Below are 25,222 nucleotides of genomic sequence, written 5' to 3'. Positions count from 1 at the left end.
TGTGACTCCAGAAACCTGGGAGGTCTGCCTGCCTGCCTTGGAAAAACACTAAGACCGCACATGAACAGCGGACCTGTTCCCCAGCCCTCTGGAGTCAGTCCATTGTGGTTTCACCCCTCCTGTACCTCAACACCTGCAGCCTCTGCACGCACCCGACACAAACCCCCCCCATTCCCCTCCCCGACAATTCCAGTAAGACAAACCCAACACCTGATGACACCTCTGCACCCGTCATCACTGAGAGAAGAGGGCCAAAGGTACCTTCTGTAGTAAGCTGGGTTCTGGTTGTAGGCCCCCCCCCCCGGTTTGTTTTGCCTGATGTCAGTATGTTTTGGACTGTAGTGCATTGGGATCCTGCTAACCAGGACCACAGTGCCTGTGCCACCTCCCATAAGTTGGTTGCTGGTAAACTTTTACACCCCACAATTGGCGTACTGGTGCACCTATGGATGTCCCTAGTATATGGTACTTGGTTACCCAGGGCATTGGTACAGCAGTGGTCCCACATGGGCTGCAGCATGTATTATGCCACCTATGGGGGCCCATGCAGATTGTCTGCAGGTCTGCCATTTCATCCTGCGTGAAATGGTGCATGCACCCTTTCACCATAGATACAAGGCTTTCCTCAGAGGTGCGTCCTCAGATTAGTCGAGCAAGACTCTCCAAGGAATTCTCTGCAAGACATCTTCTGCTTCCGGCCTCTGGAACTGCTGCTGGTCTGCTTTGGAACTGAAACTCGTCTGCTTCTGGGGGGGGAAGGCTCCCATTGCAACATTTTCTCCGGGCCTCCAGCACTCTGCACCTTGAGGATCAACCCCTGTCCTGCACCTCTTGCGACTTGGGACTTCTGTTTTGTTGTGCTGCTGTGGCCTCCTTGTGACTCCGTGCCCATGGCCTCTGGTTCATTAGTGGGAGCGCCAACGATTTCTGCTACCCTTCCTGCTTGCTATCCTTTCTGCTTGCTGAGAGCCAGCCCGGAACCCGCCCCCCCCCCCCCCCCCCCCCCCCCCCCCCCCCCGGTAGCGTCTCCTGGTCCTTGCTGGTCCCCAATACTTTGGAAATACTTAAGTTCCTGTTTGCATTTACCAGTGCTTGATGACTTGGCTAGTTGCTGTCCCTCCTGCAATCCTGCGACAGTTGAGGGACAGTTCATAGGTGACTCCTAGAATCTTCTGTAGCTCTTGGACCATGCAGCTGGACTTCTTCCTCCACCGACTTGCAGAAACTTCACCTCTAGGAGGGTGAGTATTAACACCTTGGCACCTCCAAGGGTGCTGGGCTCTGTCTGCTTCCTTTTCATGTTCTCCACGTCCAGAATCCGTCCCTGAGTTCCACTCTCCTGGTCCACGGTTTGCCACAGTAGCTGGACAGTCCGAGGCTTCGACAAACTTCAGAGAGAGTCCCTTCTACCCTCTGCATCTGGGGTCCCCTGGTTTAGGTACTCCTGTTTTCTGGGTATCCTTGGGTGGGGACACCATCTTTCTTCTTGTTTGTTGGTTTCCTCGGGTTCCACTGGGAGGGGTCCTGAAACCCACCAACTCCAACCACTACTTCCCTGTGTTTGTCTGTGGGACGACTGGGTAGGTAACCACTGGTGTTTTCACCTACCCCCACCCCCTAGCTAACTACCACACTTAACTTGGTTGGGTTCACTATTTTGCATTCCACTTACTTAGTATTTGTATTGCCCCCCGGTGCCTGCTCTGGGCGGAAGTACTTCACTACTCCCTACTGTAGAAAAAGCAACACTTGGCAGTGAGTCTCAAATGTTCCTGCCTTTTTTCTGCTGCCTCGGGGCACTCCAGCTAGTGGAGATGCGCCAGATTGGTGGCAGGTTGTGCTGGAAAACTAGTAAAAACCAGGAGTGCCCACCCCAGCTGGGACCACCCTTAGGGTGCACAGAGCTGAGGGAAATCCTTCCTGGCAGAATCCTCCATCTCGTTTTAGAGAGTGATAGCCAGTAGCATTAGGTATGTGTCCCCTCCCGAAAGGGAGTGGGCACAGGAAGGGTGTTACCACCCTCTGGGTCAGTAGCCATTGGTTACTGCCCTCTGACCCCTGTAACGCTCATAAATCTAGAGTTTAGGTGCACACCTGAACCTTGCTCTCCTGTCCACCATGACGATGTCTACAGCCTGAATACAGATGACACCCCTGACTGCGACCGGATCCGGTGAAGATACCCAATGCCTAAATGTACCCTTGCACCCGCAGCCCCCTGGCCTTGGGGAACCTAGCTGGTGGTCTATTGGCATCCAGAAGAGCCTCAATTTACCTGTCCAGCCGACGGTCTTCTTTAACCCCCCCCCCCTCCCCATCACCCCCCCCCCCCCCCCCCCCCCAAAACCACCACCACCCAAGCTAAAGTCTTTGTGAACCCAAAGTTTTCCATTGGAAAAGCATTGGGTGCCCGATGCTTTGTTTGCACCCTTACCTGCAACAACGATTGCTTTGTTTCTAGAAATAAAGTAACAAGGTACAATTTTTGGTACATAAACACTGGCCTGGAGTTAGTCATTGAGGTTGTGCCTCATTTTGTTACTGTGCGCAACAAATGCGTATCACTACCCTTTGAAAAGCCTAACTGCACTACCACAAAAGAGAGCATTAGTATTATCTACTGTTCGACGCTATGTGTAGCTGTAGATACACATGCTTTGCATAAGTCCGCCATCTAGTGTTAAGCTTGGAGTGTTACAAGTTGTTTTTCTTCAAAGAAGGTTTTCAAGTCACAAGATCGAGTGACTCCTCTCAGTGATCGTGTGCATGGGCATTGAGTCATTTGTTAGACTGTTTATTTTCTTTCCACTGTCTGGTTCGTATGTGTTTCCTCTGGCTCTGGTGGATCTCTGCTCGGTATTTCTGATCTTTTTTTTACCTTTCTGTAATATCGTTGGTATTGTTTAGATCATGTTTCCATCTATACTTGATCCAATTTAGACTGTCTGGGTCTAGGGTCTACTTCAGTGTCGGACTAATGGAACTAACTCTGGTTCGATTCTGTCCTCGGTCACGCTAAATTCCCATACACAGATCAACATTCCGTGTGCAATCTGTTTATCTCTAGATCATCAGGAAGAAACATGTGACGCCTGCAGATCATTTCGATCTAAAAACACTGTCCTGGACCGTAGAGCTTGTCATCTCGAAATGGCGTTCAAATCCACAGAAGACACACCTGATATCTTTGTTGAACACAAGAAGTTCGACAAGGTGCAACATTTTCCATCCAAGACTTCGACTCTGATCATCACTCTGATGATAGCCACTACATACCTCCAGCACAGTACGTGAGTACAACTGCCCCATCACACCACACAAAAATATTAAAGACTCCAGCACTAGTCGTCGGTCCTTCATTGCCTTTGGGCCATGGCCGGATCCAAAAAGTAAGGCCGGATGACCAACCTTAGGGTTTGGCACCAAGATTAAAGACTAAAGTGCATTCGGTGTCGACCAAACAGACTCCCATAACAGTCAATGAATCGAGCCAAATAACCAGAAGGGACATCTTCGGAGCCAAAAAAAAAATCTACACCACCTTCGGAGCGGATGTTTTTGGTTTGAGCAAAACACTCCACACACAGCTTCGGAGTCGAAAGACATGGGTAGCAAGCAAAGTACCTCTACCCATGAACACTTCGAAATGCATCCTATTTTAGAGGTGATCAGTGCTAAACAGTGAAAACTACACATTCAGAAGGACACAGGATGAATAATTGCTTCCCTTCTAATGTCCGTAAAAGAGGAAATCTACTTTTAAAGACCCTTTAAAGGATGTACCTCCATCAAAAAAAGTCTACCAAGAAAAACAGCAGGAAGAGGCTACAAAACATAAACAGCCTTCACCACCACATTCTCCTGTTCTTCCTCCCACACCACCATCACCCACATATGAAGCACAGTTGTCACCACACACATCCTCGCTACTGCCACACAGGGATGATTTTAGTTATGACCAGCAGGACAAAGATCCATGGGATACAGATGATCCTGATCCCATTCTGCAAAATGATCCAGAATTATATCCTGCTAGACCTTCACCACCAGAAGACACTAGTGCATCCAATCAAGTAGTAGCCAGAGCTGCTGCGCATCATAATGTGCAGATGCATACAGATCAAATAGAATAAGATTTCTTTTTTGAACACTAGTCTACACATAATGAAGGAATGCTCAGACATGCTTCTGATATTTTCCAAGAAGCTGTAAAGGCCAGAATGATCACTCCTAGACTAGATAAACAATATAAACCTGCACCCTCAGACCAGTGTTTATAAAAACTCAATTACCACTGGACTCAATTGCAGTTAGCGCAGCAAGAAAAAGGACCAACAGTCAGTCCTCAGGAGATGCGCCTCCTCCAGACTAGGAAGGTAAGAAAATAGATGCAGCTGGTAAAAGAGTAGCTTCACAAGCCTCAAATCTGGAGGATAGCCAACTCACAGGCTCTTTTGGCTAGGTATGATAGGGCCCACTGGGACTAGCTGGAAGAACTCTTGCAGTACCTTACTCCAGAACACCAAAAAGGGACAGCAGATAGTAAGTGAAGGGCAAGCAATATCTAATAATGCTGTTAAATCCACTGTGGATGCGGATGATACAGCAGCCATATCAGTCAACACCAGTGTGCCTATTAGAAGACATGCCTGGTTAAGATGCTCAGGTTTCAAACCTGAAATACAACAGGCTGTGTTAAATATGCCCTTTGACAAGCAACATCTTCTTGGCCCTGAGGTTGACACAACCATAGACAAACTTAAAAAAGATTCTGAAACAGCCAGAGCAATGGGTGTCTTATATACCACACCCAGTAGAGGTACTTCATGTAGACCACAGTTTAGAGGGGTTTTGAAACAATCAGCCTCAGACAACTTCCCAACAAAAGCAATCTTTGCAATCTTCACCGTTCTACACAAGAGGATTGTTTACAGGCTCCTATAGAGGATCCAAATAGAGGAAGAGGTAAACCATCCACTTCCAGAGGTTCCTCCCAATCAATGACCATCCCAACAGAGCACGCATCGCATGTGGATGAAAGACTGGTAAAATACCATCCACATCACTACAGATCAGTGGGTTCTGTCAGTTATCCAATATGGTTACTGTCCAGAACTCATTTCCACGCCACCAAACATTCCTCCTCATTCACACAAACTTACTCAGGAGCATCTCACTCTATTAAAACAAGAGGTATAATAACTACTGCTCAAAGGAGCAATAGAAAAAACGTACCTATATCCCAACAAGGATCCGGCGTAAATTCACTATACTTCCTCATACCAAAGAAAGATGGTACTCTCAGACCAGTTTTAGATCTCAGACCTCTAAATCTGTACATACTGTCAGAACACTTCCATATGGTAACTGCAGGATATCATTCCCCTTTTACAAAATACAATGAAATGACTTCATTAGACCTCAAAGATGCTTATTTCCACATTCCCATACATCCAGCACATTGAAAGTATCTAAGATTTGTTGTAGCAGGAAAGCACTACCAGTTCAAAGTACTACCATTCGGGGGTAACCGCACCAAGGGTGTTCACCAAATGCTTAGCAGTGGTTGCAGCATTCCTCAGAAGACAACACATACATGTATTTCCATATCTTGATGACTGGCTTATAAAAGCCAGTACACTTCAAATTTGTCAACGACATACCCAGTACACCATAAACATCCTACACAATCTAGGATTCACCATCAATTACCAAAACTCTCACCTACAACCATCATGGATTCAACCGTATTTAGGAGCAATTCTAAACACTCGATTAGCATACCCAAACTGTCAGGATTCAAACTTTTCATGATCTCATATCACAGCTACAATACAACAACACTTATACAGTAATGTTGTTGATGAAACTATTAGGGCATGTTAGCTTTGTGTATAGCAGTAGTACCCAATGCCAGACTCCACATGAGACCACTACAACAATGCCTCTCAACAGTGGTCTCAGGCACATGGTCACATTCAGGATCTAGTGCTGTTGGACGGCCAAACTTGTCACCCTCTGCAATTGTGGAATTCCACCAACCTATCAGAAGGGCAGCCCTTTCAGGACCCTGTGCCTCAGACCATAATTACAACAGATGCATTAATGAGAGGTTGGGGAGCTCACCTCAACAACTTCACTATACAGGTGGAATGGGACTCAATCCAACAAACGTACCACATAAACCACTTGTAATTACTAGCGGTATTCCTAGCACAAAGCCTTTCAGACACAAATCACACACAAGATAGTATTGATAAAGACAGATAATATGACCATAGTGTATTATCTGAATAAACAGAGGGGGGGTGTCCCTTTTTAGCACAGACAATTTTGTGAAATGGGCAGTTCACAATTGCATTCAATTAGTGGCCGAGTATATCCCAGGGGGACACAATCAACTAGCGGATCTCTTAAGCAGGATGCAACAAGTACACGAGTGTGAAATTCACCCACAGCTAATTCAATAATACTTCCAAATGTGGAAAACACCAGAAATAGACCTTTTCACCACAAAAGAAAACACAAAATGCCAAAACTTTGCACCTAGGTATCCACACCCTCAATCCAACGGGAATGCTCTATGAATGAATGTCAGGGATATTTGCCTAAGCTTTTCCACCTCTCCCACTAATTCCATTTCTGATCAAAAAGATGAAAACCTCACTCACCATGATACTCAGTTCCCATGTTGGCACCTCAACATTGGTACACAACACTACTGTACCTGTCTTGTAGTACCCCATCGCAAACTACCAAACAGACCACACATTTTGACTCAAAGGAAAGGTCAAATCAGACATCCAAATCATAGTATACTCAACCTGGCAATTTGGAGCCCGAAGTCAGTTTGGCTACTTACAGCTGCCATCAGAATGTATGGATATTCTAAAGGAAGCATGCAAACCCACAACTAGACAATGTTATGCAGCTAAATGAAAGCGGTTTGTCTACTATTGTCATCCTAAAAACATTGAACCACTTAAATCAACAGTACAGGATGTTTGCTATTTGTTACACTTACAAAAAGAAACCTCATATTCCTCTATTAGGAACCATTTAACGGCAATAGCTGCTTACCTACAAAACAGACAACACACTTCCCTGTTTAGGATTCCTGTAAATAAAAGCCTTTATGGAGGGTCTTAAGAGTTATTCCATCTAGAGCTCTACCAGCCCCTATGTGGAATCCTAATATTTGACTCAATACTTATGGGACCACCATTTGATCCCATTCATTCTTGCCCTCTTCAGTTTTTTTATGGAAAGTTGCTTTTTTAGTAGCAATCACTTCTTTAAGGAGTTAGTGAAATTCAATTGTTCACCTGAGAGGAACCTTTATTTCAAATTCACAAAAACAAAATTCTTAGAAAAAAACCAAAATTCCTACCAAAAGTAGTTTCATCTTTTCATATCAACCAGTCAGTATAATTGCCAGTCTTCTTCCCACAGCCAGATTCAGTTGCTTAAAGATCTTCACACCCTTGATGTTAAGAGATTGCATGTACTAAATAGACATAACAAAAGATTGCAGAAAATCTAAGCAACTTTTTGTGGCATTTCAACAACCTCACAAAGGTAATCCCATTTCAAAAAACGGATTAGCATGATGGATAGTCAAGTGTATACAAACCTTCTATTTTAGAGCTAAAAGGCAATTACCAGTAACTCCTTAGGCTCATTTCGCTAGCAAAAAAGGGGCATCAGTGGCATTCTTAGGGAATATACCAGTGGCAAACATATGTAAAGTAGCCCCATGGTCTACACCACACACATTTACAAAACACTACTGTGTGGATGTATTATCTCGCCAACAAACAAATGATGGACAGGCAGTGCTTAGAACACTAATTCAAACTCCTGTAGAACAGCCACCACTTATTTTCTGGAAGGTACTGCTTTACAGTCTATGTAAAGCATGTGTATCTACAGCTACACATGCCATTGAGCGGAAAATACTACTTACCAGTAGACATCAGTTTGTGGAATGTAGTGCTGTAGATTCATATGCACCCTCCCTCCTCTCCGGAAGCCTGTGGCTGTTTAAGTATTATATATTGTAAGTATGTATATAAATTACGTGGGCATCTCATTTCTCTCGTAGGGGAATTTCCATGATAGTCATAAGCACTGAATAGTTCCGCGCGCCTGCGGGGACCCCGGAGCACTGTTGTGTAGTATATTCTTAAGTGCAATCATCAGCTCCTTGACAAAAAAGGTCTGTGAAAAACACTTAAGAATAACCATGTGCAGCCTATGTGAACAGCTACACAGGCCAAATTGTTAGAAGAAAAAACAGTTGTAGTGTAAATTTCACGTTTAAACCTCTATTTATTCTATAAATACATAAATAAATACATTCTCATATTTTATTTACACCTCTCATGAGAATAAAACAATGTAGGGCAGTGTAGCCCATAGGCTGCCATTATACAGAATGAAAATAGAGCTGTGCCTTTAAGAAAGTAAAGTCTTCCTGTTTCCCATCATGCACAGCAAAAGGCAGTTGCCTCAGTTCTTTTTTCCGGCTCCTTTCTGACAGGACCCTGAAGCATTGAGCTCTACCTCACAAAATCCTTTTGTGACAGAAATTCATTTAAAATCTTTTGAATTTCATTTTCACTCGACGTTTTTAACATTGAGTGATAATTTTCTGCTTTTTTCTGTTAGATTCTGACAGAATTTTGAGGTTTTTCTACTTCAGAAATGCCTTCACTGTTTGACAAATGTCCTTCTTGTGGCAGAAAAAAGGCCAAAACAGATCCACATCGGGTCTGCATAATTTGCCTTCCATCCAGCCACAAACCGGAGTCGTGTGACATCTGCAAAACCTTCTCCAGAAGGACCCTTCGTGACAGGGAGAAGATCCGACTCCAGGCGAAAGAGGACAGGAGGAAAAGTGGTCATTCTACCACAGAGCGAGGAGAAGGTCAGTCTTCTACCAGGGCTCACACTGGTTCCTCTATAACTCCGACCAGACCGGCTCAAAAACGGCACAGGTCTCCGACGACATCGAGGGCGTCGACGTCGAGGCAAGGAACGGCGCCAACATGCTCGCCGTCGAGGAGTGGTTCTCCGGCGAGAAAGAGACATCGCTCGCCGTCGACTACGATTTCGCCGTCGAGACGGCGTGGACTTTCGCCTTCGAGATCTGGGTCACCGTCGACACGGCGAGGACGTTCCACGTCGAGGAGATCTGAATCCGGTTCGCCGTCGAAACGACGAGATCTATCAACGTCGAGGGGTGCGCGACGTCGTAGACGTTCACCGTCATCACGGCGACGTCGAGGGTCGTCGTCGAGAGATTCTCAACGGCGAGAAGAATCGACGGCGAAGGGCACTCGCCGTCACCATACTTCGACATCGAGGAGTGTGTCGACGTCGAGACAATCAAAAAGACCTAGGAGGGTTTATACAACCTCAGAATCCTCGGCTTCACTCATCCTCCTTCCAGCGTCTCCACAACTCTCTCCTCGACAATCACAATTGCCACAGACGCCGGTAACACCTACGGCGCCTCTTCCGGCTCCGCCTTCAGAGTCTGTTTTGAGGACTCCAACGCGGTCTGTAAGACGTTCGGGACATTCCTCTAGACGCTCTTCTTCCTCTCGGCACCGTCATGACCCACAGAGATCTCAGCATTCACATCACAGGCGTTCTTCTTCGTCTACACGGGACTACTCTCCAACCCTATCGGACTCACCGTCCCCGAGAGTGTCCCCCATAGATGATGTGAATACGTTCCAGGAGGTCTTAGTACGAGGGGCAACCAAGCTGAACATCCCGCTGGCGGTACCTGCCCCATCGACGTCAGTGATCTTCGAGACCTTGCATCACAGGACATCTTCCAGACCTTTGCTTCCACTGGTTCCAGGTCTCCTTGAACCAGCAATGGATATTTTCCTTGCACCGGCCGCAACAAAGTCTGCTCCTTCCAGACTTATTAAAAAATATCGTCCACCAGAACAAGATCCTCTATTCTTGAGGTCGGACCCAGTTCCTGATTCGGTGGTCATAGTAGCGGCAAAGAAACTGCATTCAACCTCACCATCTTCTTCTTCACCTCCAGATAAAGAGAGCAGAAAGATAGATGCTGCAGGACGAAAAGTATGCTCTACTGCAGCCGTCACGATGAAGGCAGCCAGCGCTACTGCGTTATTAGGGCGGTACGATCGTGCCCTCTGGGACTCTTTAATGCAGTTTGCGGAACATCTTCCTAAGGATAAAAGGGAAGATTTCCTGGAGGTCGTGGGTGAGGGAGCCATGGTGTCTAACCAAATTATAAGTGCTGCAGCTGACTCTTCGGTGCTATCCGCACACAATTATGCACACGGGATAGCGCTCAGAAGGCATGCATGGTTGAGACTTACATCACTCAAACCTGAAGCGCAGCAGAGAATACAAAACCTGCCTTTCTCGGGCTCCACCTTGTTCGGTTCTCATGCCGATGACGAGATGGCTAGAATGAAAGCTGAACTAGATACCTTGAAAGCGGTAGGCATGGAAAGACCGAAAGAACAAAGAAAGGTTTTCCGGCCATATCAACGACGACTTTTCACCCACCGGTATCAGTCGCCACACTGGATGTCTTCGCGCCCCCAGCAGCAGCAACAACAGCAGTATCAAAGGGGTTTCTCTACTCAGCGAAGGTCGACAAGGGGTCGTTCAACACCTCAAACTCAGACAACTCGACAGGCTCCCACGTCTAAGCCCTGAATCTTTGCTTCCCCCTCCTCCGTTATCCACTCCGGTAGGGGGAAGTATCTCAAATCATCTGGACGAGTGGTTACGCATCACAACAGACGCCTGGCTATTGAATATTGTGAGACATGGTTACGCTCTCAGATTCACCAGTTCTCCACCATCTGTTCCACCCAAAACAGCCAACCGCCATCTCGAAGCTCTACAGTTAGAGGTCAATATCCTATTGCAAAAAAGAGCCATAGAACCCGTTCCCATCAGCCAACAAGGGAAGGGGATTTATTCGAGATATTTCCTTGTACCGAAAAAAGACAAACAAGAGTTTCGTCCCATCTTAGATCTGAGGACAGCAAACAAATGGATTCGCAAAGAAAAATTCAGGATGTTAGCCTTACACCAAATTTATCCACATCTACGTCAGGGCGACTGGCTATGTGCGATAGATCTTTGCGACGCTTACTTTCATATCCCAGTAACCAAGAAACATTGAAAATTCCTAAGGTTCACCGTCGGAAAACGCCATTACCAATTTGCAGTTCTACCTTTCGGCCTAAAATCAGCGCCAAGAACTTTTTCCAAATGCATGGCGGTAGTAGCCGCCCACTTGAGGAAACAGCGAATATTCGTCTACCCCTATCTAGACGATTGGCTCATAAAGGCCTCCAGTTGTCTCGATACACAGCAACATTTCGAATGGACTCTACAACTGCTCCAAAAACTTGGTCTTCAAGTCAATCTCCGGAAATCTACAGCAACACCTGTTCAGAGGTTGCATTACTTAGGGGCCATTGTAGATACCAGGCTAGGAAAGGTGTTTCCTTCGGAGGAACGACGGTTATCGATTCTCCAGAAGTGCAAACAACTGCAGGAAAGACCTCAAGCCACTGCAAGAATAATAGCTTCTCTACTGGGCTCGATGGCGTCTTGTATCCATCTGGTTCCCAATGCTCGCCTCCATATGAGACCATTGTAGGAAAACCTGGAGGATCAGTGGTGTCAACTGAGGGACGATTGGGAGAACAAAGTCCTTCTTTCTCCTCACACCCTACAATCCCTCAAGTGGTGGTGTTTACCCAGCAATCTCTTGGTGGGGATTCCGTTCCAACAACGGCCCCCATCTCAAACCATCGTAACAGATGCGTCACTGATCGGATGGGGGGCGCACATGGAACATCTTCGAGTCCAAGGCGAGTGGTCACAGAGAGAGAGTCTCTATCATATCAACCTGCTGGAACTTCGCGCAGTCCACCTTGCGCTCAAAGCCTTCCTTCCCTCTCTGAGAACGGAAACTCTCCTTCTCCAGACAGACAACGTGGCCACTATGTACTACGTGAACAAACGTGCACCAGGTCCAGAATTTTATCCAGAGAGGCTCAGACAATCTGGCATTGGCTTCTAGCCAGGAACCTGTCACTAGTGGCAACTCACCTGCCCGGCATCCAGAATGTTCAAGCGGATGCCCTCAGTCGGGTAATGGACGAGAACCACGAATGGGTACTACACGACGACGTCGTTCATTCCATTTTCGCACTCTGGGGTACCCCCTCTACAGACCTATTCGCAACCCCAGAAAACAAAAAATGCCAAAACTTCGCCTCCAGATATTACCATCCAGGGACACTGGGGAATGCCCTGTGGATAAGCTGGTCAGGAGCATTTCTTTACGCCTTTCCACCGCTTCCCCTGATTCCGGCGGTCCTCCAGAAGCTGTCCAATGTTCAGACCAAAATGATCCTAATTGCTCCGGAGTGGCCACGCCAGTGGTGGTTCCCAGACCTTCTTCACCGGTCAATCAAACCACACATCAGGCTACCATATCGTCCGGACCTTCTCACGAAGTTCAGAGGGCAGATATCTCATCCCAACCCCTCATCGTTGAGTTTGGCAGCATGGCTCCTGAGCTAGTGCAATATGGACACTTGAACCTACCTCAGGACTGTATGGAAATTCTGAAGGAAGCAAAGCGCCCTTCCACACGATCAGCCTATGCAAGCAAGTGGAAGAGATTCTGCATTTGGTGTTTACACAACAACATTGACCCGGTTTCCTGTGGGGAACAATCTATCCTGCCATACTTGTTAAGTTTGGCAAAATCGGGCTTACAACTGTCGTCAATAAAAGTTCACTTGGCGGCGATAACGGCATACAGAAAGAGTCCTTCACAAACTTCCTTTTTTCGGATTCCGATTATTAAGGATTTCCTAGAAGGTTTAAAGAAGGTTTTTCCTCCCATTAGAAAGCCTTCTCCTCCATGGGAACTGAACGTTGTCTTATCACGTCTGATGCTGCCGCCATTCGAGCCGATACATAAGGCATCGCTGCAGCATCTCACATGGAAAGCTGCTTTTCTGGTGGCAATCACTTCAGCGCGTAGGGTCAGCGAAATCCAGGCCCTTTGCGCTCAGGAACACTACACGGTTTTTCATTCTGCGAAAGTGGTAATGAGAACTCATCCAAAATTTTTACCTAAGGTAGTCTCCGACTTCCATGTGAACCAAACAATTTCATTACCGACTTTCTTTCAGAATCCAGCTACCCCTGCTGAGAGAACTCTGCACTCTCTGGATGTAAAGAGAGTCTTGAAATTTTACCTGGACAGGACAAAAAGCTTTCGAAAATCACAACAGCTTTTTATTAACTATGGCCCAATCAGAACAGGTTTGGGCACATCTAAACAATCGTTATCCAGGTGGATTGTTTCATGTATAATGTTATGTTATCAGTTAGCAAACAAATCCCTTGGTGGTAGGCCAAAAGCCCACTCTACCAGAGGGAAAGCAGCTACTGTAGCCTTGATGAGAAATGTCCCTTTGGCAGAAATATGCAAGGCTGCCACTTGGAGGTCGGTCCATACCTTTACTAAGCATTACTGCCTTGATACAGACGCTAGGGCAGATGCTCAGGTTGGGCAGGCTTTGCTCAAGAATTTGTTTGCATGATTCATGTTTTTCTCAGTATTCTTATATCTACTCCACCGCGGTTATGGGGATGGGCTTGCTACTCTATTCAGTGCTTATGACTATACATGGAAATCCCCTACGAGAGAAGGAATGGTTTCTTACCTGTAACTCCAGTTCTCTCGTAGGGGTATTTCCATGATAGTCATAAGCAACCCTCCCTCCTCCCCGGTGGAGTTGACATAGAACATGAATATTATGGAGGTTGGTACTCCAACAAATGTTTTGTTTTTTCTTCATGTCAGGTTAATAGCCTCCAAAAAAGAACTGAGGCAACTGCCTTTTGCTGTGCATGATGGGAAACAGGAAGACTTTACTTTCTTAAAGGCACAGCTCTATTTTCATTCTGTATAATGGCAGCCTATGGGCTACACTGCCCTACATTGTTTTATTCTCATGAGAGGTGTAAATAAAATATGAGAATGTATTTATTTATGTATTTATAGAATAAATAGAGGTTTAAACGTGAAATTTACACTACAACTGTTTTTTCTTCTAACAATTTGGCCTGTGTAGCTGTTCACATAGGCTGCACATGGTTATTCTTAAGTGTTTTTCACAGACCTTTTTTGTCAAGGAGCTGATGATTGCACTTAAGAATATACTACACAACAGTGCTCCGGGGTCCCCGCAGGCGCGCGGAACTATTCAGTGCTTATGACTATCATGGAAATACCCCTACGAGAGAACTGGAGTTACAGGTAAGAAACCATTCCTTCCTTACTATATATATATGTGCATACACACTTCTACACTCTTTACTTCACCCTCCTGTGGGAAAACAATCTAACAAAGGACTCGATGCCCATGTGCACTATCACCGAGAGGAGTCACCACTCGATCTTGTGACTCGAAAACCTTCTTCAAAGAATAAAAACTTGCAACACTCTGAGCCCAACACTAGACGGCAAACTTATGCAAAGCATTTGAATCTACAGCACTACATGCCACAAACAGATGTCTACTGGGTAAGTAGCATTTTCTGTAGCCTCTGTAAAGCCTCTGGGGATATACTGGACTGTGTGCACACTATGCCTTACTTTGGTATAGTATATACAGATCCAGCATCCTACATCCTCAGCTACCCCTTGAGTTTTTGCTACCTGGACACCTATTCACTATCACTAAGGGCTGCCTGAACTTAGTATAGGGTGCCACACAATAGGTGTACACCATAAACTGTGCCATCCTCGTACATCTAACTCTGCCAGAGCATCTTGAGCTGAGCCCCGCTGTTGGTTCATCCCAATTGGCTTCCTGGCTAAAGTGTGCAGCCTCTTGGTGCAGTGACCGATCTCTTTTGAAATGCATTGGGCACCAGAATCTGTTTTGCACCTGGCCTCCCCAGTCACTGGTGGTGTACTACTGGTGCTGCTTTGAACCTTGCCCACTACTCACCTTAACTCCTGGAGGTTGGTCTTGTAAGTTGCTGTACCCTACCTTTTTGCGGAACGTGTTTTTCCTCCCATAGGATAACATTGCAGAATTCAGAAATTGCACAGTGTCCCCTTTTTAAAGTGAAAAGAATTCCTATTTAAAAACATATTTATCCGAACAATTTTTCTTGGATGCGTAAATGTATTTAAAGATACTTGCTGTTTTCATAAATTGTGTGGATCTCCTTTTTGAGTTCTCTTTTATTGACTATTGAATGTATTTGTAGATGTCCTGCATTTCTTTGTTAACCCTAAGGTTACTCGACCACACTACCTCTAAATAGAGCACTTTAAGATTGCATAGCTAGCCCTGTCCACTCACTGGGGAACCCCTGGCACCCTTTACACGGTCTTGACATACCACATAAAGGGCCAGCTTCCTACATTTAACTTTGGTAACATCTTAACTGGTAGAGGCCTATTCTAGTTGCAGATTTGTTACCGACTCATCCATCGTCCCGGCTTTGCGAACTGATTTCTAGGGATAGGAACTTCCCTTTAAGTGCCTTAGTTTTGATGGATAAGTAATCCGTGTTAGTCATGGGTCTGGGCTTCTGGTGTGGAGAGTTGTGGGTGGCACCTAGATAGAACCCACAACGTCATATCTGGTTCGGATGAGACTGAGCTGTATGATGCCATCTAACGGTGCGCAGGGGTACTGCTCAGAAAAATCTCCGGATCAAGCTAATGCCTGGGAGAAATTCAAAGGTAAGGAATATGCAACTAGAATATGTTTGTCCAGAACTAACTAGCCATTTCCTAAGAAGCTATCTGGTCTTGTTGTGCTATCTCACTGCTTTTCACTTTAAAAGCTAAAAAGCATATTTGGGAAAAAGTAGGGCGTGTTCAGTTGTGCGCTTGATAATGGACATGCATTTTTCTTTAAAGTTCGGAGTACAAGGAGCAAAATATTTTCATGCTTTTGCATTTCTTCAATGCATGAGGTCAGAATTGGGGAAAGGGTTTCATTTTAGCCTCTTGGTCTAGTACTGTTCTTGTCCTTTTGGATGTGTGTTTTGTCATCTTTATTTTTTATGTAAACAGGTGCAGTACAATCTTCTCTCTCCCCCGGCAAGTGGAATAAGTGGCTCTCAAGACAGCAGACATGCCTCGGCCCCCATGTACCATGGATTCAAAGAAGTGGAGGAAAACTGGGCTAAGCACTGCACAGCAGGTGAGGGTGGTCACAAACTTACATTTGTGTGTTCATACACTGTTGTGCAGGGGACATATTTATACAACATTTGATATCCTATTAATGATTGTGGTTTGTGTGTGGACAGTAGTATATAGCTTTTTTTATTTTTTTATTTTTTAGCTTTGCCGGCACTCATGCTCTTGCGCTCTGTGCTTGTGAAATTGTTTATTTAATAAATAAAAAACGTAAAAGGGACTTAGAACCCTCCCCTTATTTACCTGAATTTACCATTGGCTTAGTTCAGAGTTGCTCTAAATTACGTGCTTTGGATTGGTCAGGGGGGCTTCAGCTTTTACTTCCTGCTGTCTTCTGCTTACTGCTTTGTTGTGTGTTGAATTTGGGCCTAATAATCCTTCTGGTCACTGCCATTGACTAACAGTCAGTGTCCTCCCACTGACCATATGCTTCCAAACGTACTTTTTGTTTACTTTCACAATTCACAGGGCTGCATAAAGCGTGTTGGCCGACTCCAGTTCTTTAGCCCCACCTTGGCCTTTCACTGTTTACGTTTTGTTGCGTGTAACTGGTCTCCGCCCAGTCAACTAGAATTATCCTTGTAAATCTAAGCCCTGGTGGCCAATGGCCAAGTCACACACAATCTGCAAGGGTAGCAGTAAATCAGCAGTAGTGTTTCTTGTGCACTCCAGAGCTTTTTTCTTTGCGGATCCTTGATTAATGACCCTGTGTAGGAAGTTGGCTCTGTATGTACTATTTCAAAGTAAGAAATAGCATGCACAGAGTCCAAGGGTTCCCCTTAGAGGTAAGATAGTGGAATTCTAATGCTCTATTTTGTGGTAGTGTGGTCGAGCAGTAGGCTTATCAGAGGGTGGTGTTACGCATTTGTTGTACACACACAGGCAATAAATGAGGAACACACACTCAGACAATTCCAGGCCAATAGGTTTTTGTGTAGAAAAATATATTTTTTTAGTTTATTTTAAGAACCACAGGTTCAAGATTTACAAGTAATACTTCAAATGAAAGGTATTTCACTTAGGAACTTTAGGAACTTTAAAGTAGCAAAATAGCATATACAGTTTTCACACAAATGGCAACAAGCTATTTTAAAACTAGACAGTGCAATTTCCAACAGTTCCTGGGGGAGGTAAGTGTTTGTTAGTTTTGCAGGTAAGTAAACCACCTACAGGGTTCAAAGTTGGGTCCAAGGTAGCCCACCGTTGGGGGTTCAGAGCAACCCCAAAGTTACCACACCAGCAGCTCAGGGCCCGTCAGGTGCAGAGGTCAAAGTGGTGCCCAAAACGTATAGGCTTCAATGGAGAAGGGGGTGCCCCGGTTCCAGTCTGCCAGCAGGTAAGTACCCGCGTCTTCGGAGGGCAGGCCTGGGGGGTTTTGTAGGGCACCAGGGGGACACACAAGTCAGCACAAAAAGTACACCCTCAGTGGCACGGGGCGGCCGGGTGCAGAGTGCAAACAGGTGTCGGGTTTGCAATGGAGTTCAATGGGAGACCCAGGGGTCTCTTCAGCGAAGCAGGCAAGGGGGGGGGGGGGGGCTCCTCGGGGTAGCCACCACCTGGGCAAGGGAGAGGGCCACCTGGGGGTCGCTCCTGCACTGGAGGTTGGATCCTTGAGGTCCTGGGGGCTGCGGGTGCAGTGTCTTTACCAGGCGTCTGGTTCTTTGAAGCAGGCAGTCGCGGTCAGGGGGAGCCTCTGGATTCCCTCTGCAGGCGTCGCTGGGGGGGCTCAGGGGGGTTAACTATGGCTACTCACAGGGTCATAGTCGCCGGGGAGTCCTCCCTGTAGTGTTGGTTATCCGCAGGTCGAGCCGGGGGCGTCGGGTGCAGAGTGGAAAGTCTCACGCTTACGGCTGGAAACGTGTTGTCTTTAAAAGTTGCTTCTTTGTGGAACAGGGCCGCTGTCCTCGGGAGTTCTTGGTCCTTTTAGATGCAGGTAGTCCTCTGAGGCTTCAGGACAGCCCGAGGACAGCGGCTCTGCTCCAAGAAAGAAGCATCGTTGCAACAAAAAAGCAACTTTGAAAGAACACACGTTTCCCGCCGGAAGCGTGAGACTTTACACTCTGCACCCGACGCCCACGGCTCGACTTGGAGGGAATCCAGATGCTCCCCCTGACCGCGACTGCCTGCTTCAAAGACCCGACGCCTGGTAAGGAACCTGTGGTTCTTAAAATAAACTAAGAAAATATATTTTTCTATATAAAAACCTATTGGCCTGGAATTGTCTTTGAGTATGTGTTCCTCATTTATTGCCTGTGTGTGTACAACAAATGCTTAACAATACCCTATGATAAGCCTACTGCTCGACCACACTACCACAAAATAGAGCATTAGAATTATCTCTTTTTGCCACTTTCTTACCTCTAAGGGGAACCCTTGGACTCTGTGCATGCTACTTCTTACTTTGAAATAGTGCATACCAAGCCACCTTCCTACAGTAACCATTAAAATTAAGTTGACGACGACACCACAGTCGACTGTGACGACAACGACTGTGTTTACATCTACTGTCTCCACCACCTCGTCGACAAGACCATCGTCGGCGACGACTACATTGAAGTCAACGGTAAGGGCTCCTATTTCCTCTATCAAACCTCCGACGAGGATTCCAGAACGGAGTGCGTCGTTAACAACATCGACTCCTTTGTCGACGACAACATCATCGTTGATAACACCACCAACGAAATCCCCGTCGACTACAACACCACCAACGACCGCGTCGTCAGCTGTCTCACCGTCGACGAGGCCACCGTCGACGAGGCCACCATCGTCGACGAGACCGTCGTCAATGGAAAAAATCATCCCTGATTACAATACCATTGACGGCACCATCATTGACACCATCTACTATGCCATTGTTGCCTGTGAGACAGACAGAGGCTATTCCTACCTCTTCCAGGTCTCCTGATCTTCGGGCCAGGGCCAAGATTACATCTCTGCCCAGATCGGAGACGGACACGTCACCAAGCAAAGTGTCAACTTTATTTCCCAGTCATCTACTGGACTGGGAGGAATCGGTTGAGGGTCCATTTGGAGATGCGCACATCCCATCACAGTTACACATTAAATACCAGGAAGAGGACGACGATGAGTATGATCAATTCCAACCATACTACTCACATCAAGAACGCTATTACCAACCACCTCAGCCAAGAGACTCTATACTGATGGCGGCCTCCTTAATCCAGGACTTACAATCAATGTTACAGGATTATAGGAGGAGGTTCCCAGTTACAGCAGAAGATCAACCACCACCGCCAGCTTCTCCTGTTACACCAAGAAACGTCCCTCCACCTCCAGCTACTCCCAGGATGACACCTCATTCCGTTTTAGCTGCACCCCCCCCCCCCCCCCCCCCCCCCCCCCCCCCCCCGGAGATGAATTTTCAACTTCAGGGGAAGAAGAGGAAGAAGGAGAGATCTACCCCGCAACATCCCACTGAGGAATGGGATGACTAATTAGCCCCCACTCCTTCTCCACCACCTCCTCGCCCTTCAGATTCTCCACCCGAGGATATAGGTGGTTTCCACAATCTAATGGACAGGGCTGCCGCACGCTTCCACCTTCCAACATCTGTCCGTCAGTCGGAATGCTTCCTTCATGATTTTAAGGAACAGTCAAGGAAGTCTGTAAGGTCCATTCCCATTATTGAGTTTATATGGAGCAAGGGTACCAAGATCATGCGCAACCCGGCAACAGTCCCACCAGTGCCGCAAAAGTTGGACAAGAAATACAAGGCAACTCAGGACTCTCCGGCATGTCTCACTGGCCACCCAAAGCCTGACTGTTATTTCGCAAGCGGCTCAAAGGCGTTCTAAGAACCCGTCGACGCCTATCTCTACTCCACCAGACTGAGAAGGAAGGAGATTAGATAATGTGGGCAAAAGATTCTCCTCCATGTCAGCAATTACTGTTAGAGCAGCAAATTCCTTGGCAATCCTGAGTCGTTATGACCGGCAAATGTGGTTGGATATGCAACCTTTCATTCTCATCCCTGAAAGCAAGCAAGCAAGCAGAGGCACGGAAGATCCTCCAAGAAGGTGAGCGTACGTCGGAGACGATAATCGACTGCGCTCTAGATATATCCTCCAATGGCTTTCGCCAGCTGGCTAGTGCTGCAGTGTTACACCGCCAAGGTTGGCTCAAGGCCACATCTTTCAGACCGGAAGTGCAGTCCAGAATTCTCAACATGCCTTACGATGGGGAATCTCTCTTTGGCAAGCACGTAGATGACACACTGCAATCCATCAAGAACGACACACACTGCCAAGTCCCTAGGTACCCTGCAGTACCGGAAACAGCCCTTTTGGGGTGCAAGAGGATTTACCTCATTTCGAGGTTCCTTTCACAGGCAGTACCAGCAACCCCAATATAGGTTGTCCTATCAACAACAGTATAGGCAACCATCCACGGCCTCATATGCCAGACAGGGAGGAAAGAGAAGACCGGGTTCACAAAACAGAGATCAACCCAGAAAGCAATGATCTTCACCAGGCACCAACTATGCTTCCCCAATGTTCACACTATCAACAAATAAGACCAAACATCTCCAACTACATCCAGGAGTGGAAGAACGTAACATCAGACAAATGGGTGCTGGATATAGTGACGAGGTCATACCCTGGAATTCATACAAAAACCACCGCATCATCCACCAAGATAATCCAGACTGTTCCATCTTCGTCTGCTTCAGCAGGAAATATTCCTTATGCTTGCCAAGGGAGCTATAGAAAAAGTTCCAGTTCAGCAAAGAAGTCTCGGATTCTATTCCCGTTTCTTCTTGATAAAGAATTTGTCAGGGGAATGGCGACCGATACTAGATCTCAGGAAACATAACAAGTTCTTCGGAAACAATCTTTTCGGATGATCACGCTGTCGGATATCCTGCACCTTCTCAATCCTGGAGATTTTATGACAACAAAGGATCTCCAGGATGCTTATTTCCACCTACTAATACATCAGAAACATCGCAAATATCTCGGCTTTACTGTAGCCGGTGCCCATTATCAGTTCAACTTTCTCCCATTCGGTCTGAGGTCAGCTCCACGAATCTTCACAAAATGCCTTGCCCCAGTCGCAGGTTTTCTCCGCAGCAGGGGTTTCCAGGTGTTTCCATACCTGGACGACTGGCTCATAAAAGCTCCTTCTCCACTACTAGCCTCCAGGGCTACAAATGCTTGCTTGAAGTTATTCCGTAGTTTTGGGCTAACAGTAAATCTACAGAAGTCTGTCATACTTCCCTCATGCAGAAGAATCTTCCTGGTGCAGAATTAGACACCATCAAGAACAAAGCATACCTTACTCCGGCACGGCAGCAGAAACTAATCAACTTAGCTGTCAGAATATCCACAAAAGAGTTTGTTTCAGTGCGACTGTTCATGTCGCTTCTGGGCATGATTTCCTCAGCCATTGTCCTAGTTCGACTGGCAAGGCTGAGAATGAGAGTTACAAGAAGAATTACAGCTCCAATGGACCCAGTCTCAAGGGTCCCTATACGACTTAATAACTGTCACGCAAAGAATTCGCCAGGCGTTGAAGTGGTGGTCTCAGACCAACCATCTCTCCCAAGGTCTTACATTTCTAACACCAATGACAGACTTTATCATCACCACAGACACTTCCTTGGAAGGCTGGGGAGGCCATTTACAAGACAAGCGCATTCAGGGAAGATGGTCAAATCTTCAGAAAGGAATGCACATAAACCTGTTGGAATTGAAGGCGATCCTCCTCACGCTCAAGGCTTTTCTTCCACGCATCGCGGGGTCCTCAGTGTTGGTCAGGACAGACAGCACAACAAGTATGTTTTACATCAACAAGCAGGGAGGAACAAGATCCCTCTCCCTCTCAAGGGAAGCTCAGTCTCTTTGGGACTGGCTCACACTGCACAATATTCGCCTCAGGGTGGAGCACCTGCCAGGGGTCAACAACGCCCTAGTGGACTCTCAGCAGGACGGACGACAACTGCCACGAGTTGGAACTCAACCAGAAGATACTCGATGGCATCTTCCAACTCTGGGGTCAACCGATCCTAGACTTGTTTGCCACCAACCTGAACGCCAAATGCCAGTTCTACACCAGTCAATACCCACTCCCGGGGTCGTGGGGAAATACTCTTTTGATGAGATGGTCCAGGATCTTTGCCTACGCTTTTCCCCCCATCCAGTTGATCCCCAGACTCCTCAGGAAAATGAAGTCTGAATGCCGCAGGATCATTCTCATAGCGCCCAGATGGCCCAGACAGTACTGGTACATGGAGCTCCTACTCCTGTCTGTGACCTTGCATGCAGAACCGATTGAGGATGACTTTTTGTTTACTACACTATCCTCCACTCATAGCCAATACCAGAGCTTACCTATGCTACCTGGAATGCTAAAACACTCCAAACAGGTGTTTCAGGAGCCTGTGAAGGGCAGGGCCATAACTCCAAGGGTGGAGAAAAAGTACAAGCCACCGCCTACAGACCCTGTGTATATCACGCAGCAATTAACAAAAGACTCTGTGGTAGTAGGGGCAGCTCGCAAGAGAGCAAACTCTCACACCTCTGGAGACGCACCACCTCCAGACAAGGAGAGTCGCAAATTTGACGCTGTTGGGAAAAGGGTTGCAGCACAAGCAGCAAACCAATGGCGCATTGCCAACTCACAAGCACTTCTGGCAAGATATGATAGGGCTCATTGGGACGAAATGCAGCATTTTATAGAACACTTACCCAAAGAGTTCCAGAAAAGGGCACAACAAGTGGTGGAGGAAGGACAAAGTATCTCAAATAATCGGATACGGTCAGCAATGGATGCAGCAGATACAGCTGCAAGGACAGTAAATACTGCAGTAAAAATAAGGAGACACGCGTGGTTGCGTATGTCAGGATTCAAGCCGGACATACAACAAGCCGTGCTGAATATGCCTTTTAATGGACAGCAGTTGTTTGGGCCGGAGGTGGACATTGCTATAGAAAATTTTTAAAAAGACACTGATACGGCCAAAGACATGGGTGCACTCTACTCCCCACAGAGCAGAGGCACATTTCGCAAAACACAGTTTAGAGGGGGGTTTCGAGGACAAGCTACAGAACCCTCAACCTCACAAACAAGGCCCACTTATCAAAGTCAATATCAGCGGGGAAGTTTTCGGGGGCAATATAGAGGGGGACAATTCCAAAAGAATAGAGGGAAGTTCCAAAGCCCTAAAACTCCTCGAAACAAACAGTGACTTCCAAGTCACAAATCCCCATCACATAACACCTGTGGGGGGGGAGACTAATCAATTTTTACAAACATTGGGAGGAGATAACAACAGACACTTGGGTACTGGCAATTATCCAGCATGGTTATTGCATAGAATTTCTCAGATTCCCTCCAAACGTTCCACCGAAAACACACAATATGTCGAAACAACACATGGATCTTCTAGGACTAGAGGTCTAGGCATTGCTACAAAAAGGAGAAATAGAATTAGTACCAATTCAACAGAAAGGAACAGGAGTTTACTCTCTCTACTTTCTCATACCCAAAAAGGACAAAACACAGACCTATATTAGATCTCAGAACATTAAATACCTACATCAAATCAGACCACTTTCACATGGTGACATTACAAGACGTAATCCCACTGCTCAAACAACAAGACTACATGACAACACTAAACCTAAAGGATGCATATTTCCATATACCAATACATCCTTCACACAGAAAGTACCTAAGATTTGTATTCCAAGGGGTACATTACCAATTCAAGGTGTTGCCATTCGGAATAACAACTGCGCCAAGAGTCTTTATAAAATGCCTGGCAGTAGTAGCTGCGCATATGAGAAGGCAGCAAATACATGTGTTCCCGTACCTAGACGATTGGTTAATCAAAACCAACACACTAGAACTGTGTTTACAACACACAAAGTACGTCATAGAAACCCTACGCAAACTAGGTTTCTCAATCAACTACACAAAGTCCAGCCTTCAGCCGTGTCAGACACAGCAATACTTAGGGGCAACAATCGACACAGCAAAAGCGATTGCCACTCCAAGTCCACAAAGAGTACAAGCATTTGACAATGTAATACAGGTCATGTATCCAAACCAAAGAATACAAGTCAAAATAGTAATGAAACTCCTAGGCATGATGTCCTCATGCATAGCCATTGTCCCAAACGCAAGATTGCACATGCGGCCCTTACAACAGTGCCTAGCATCACAATGGTCACAGGCACAGGGTCAACTTCTAGATCTAGTCTTGATAGACCGCCAAACATACACCTCGCTTCAATGGTGGAACAATATAAATTGAAACCAAGGGCAGCCTTTTCAAGACCCAGTGCCTCAATACGTAATAACTACAGATGCCTCCATGATAGGGTGGGGAGCACACCTCAATCAACACAGCATTCAGGGACAATGGGACTCTCTGCAAAAACAGTTTCATATAAATCACTTAGAACTATTGGCAGTATTTCTAGCGTTAAAAGCATTTCAACCAATAATAAGCCACAAACACATTCTTGTCAAAACAGACAACATGACAATGTATTACCTAAACAAACAGGGAGGAACACACTCAACACAGTTGTATCTCCTGACACAGAAAATATGGTATTGGGCGATACACAACCACATTCGCCTAATAGCACAGTTCATTCCAGGGATTCAGAATCAATTAGCTGACAATCTCTCTCGGGATTACCAACAGATCCACGAATGGGAGATTCACCCCCAAGTACTACACACTTACTTCCAAAATTGGGGAACACCACAAATAGACCTATTTGCAACAAAAGAAAATGCAAAATGCCGAAACTTCGCATCCAGGTACCCACAAGATCAGTCTCTGGGCAATGCGTTATGGATGAGTTTGTCAGGGATATTTGCATACACTTTTTCCCCCTCTCCCACTCCTTCCATATCTGGTAAACAAATTGAGTCAAAACAAACTCATACTCATATCACCAACTTGGGCAAGACAACCTC

The 25,222-nt window shown here is 46.2% G+C and overlaps 1 protein-coding gene across 17 annotated transcripts in view; it reads left to right on the top strand.

Moving 5' to 3' along the window:
• The window catches only part of UBR4 (ubiquitin protein ligase E3 component n-recognin 4), a 1,862,787-nt gene that overhangs the window by 309,845 nt on the left and 1,527,720 nt on the right, over positions 1–25,222 (top strand). For all 17 annotated transcript variants that reach the window (XM_069240131.1, XM_069240143.1, XM_069240141.1 and 14 more), the window contains exon 20: positions 16,139–16,268. In XM_069240131.1, coding sequence (XP_069096232.1) covers positions 16,139–16,268 — 130 coding nt within the window. The remainder of the gene's footprint in view (positions 1–16,138; positions 16,269–25,222) is intronic.

This window comes from Pleurodeles waltl, chromosome 6 (genome assembly GCF_031143425.1).
Source record: "Pleurodeles waltl isolate 20211129_DDA chromosome 6, aPleWal1.hap1.20221129, whole genome shotgun sequence".
Lineage (NCBI taxonomy): Eukaryota > Metazoa > Chordata > Amphibia > Caudata > Salamandridae > Pleurodeles > Pleurodeles waltl.
Note: the sequence above shows the minus strand (reverse complement) of the source record. Positions and strands in the feature narration are given on the sequence as shown.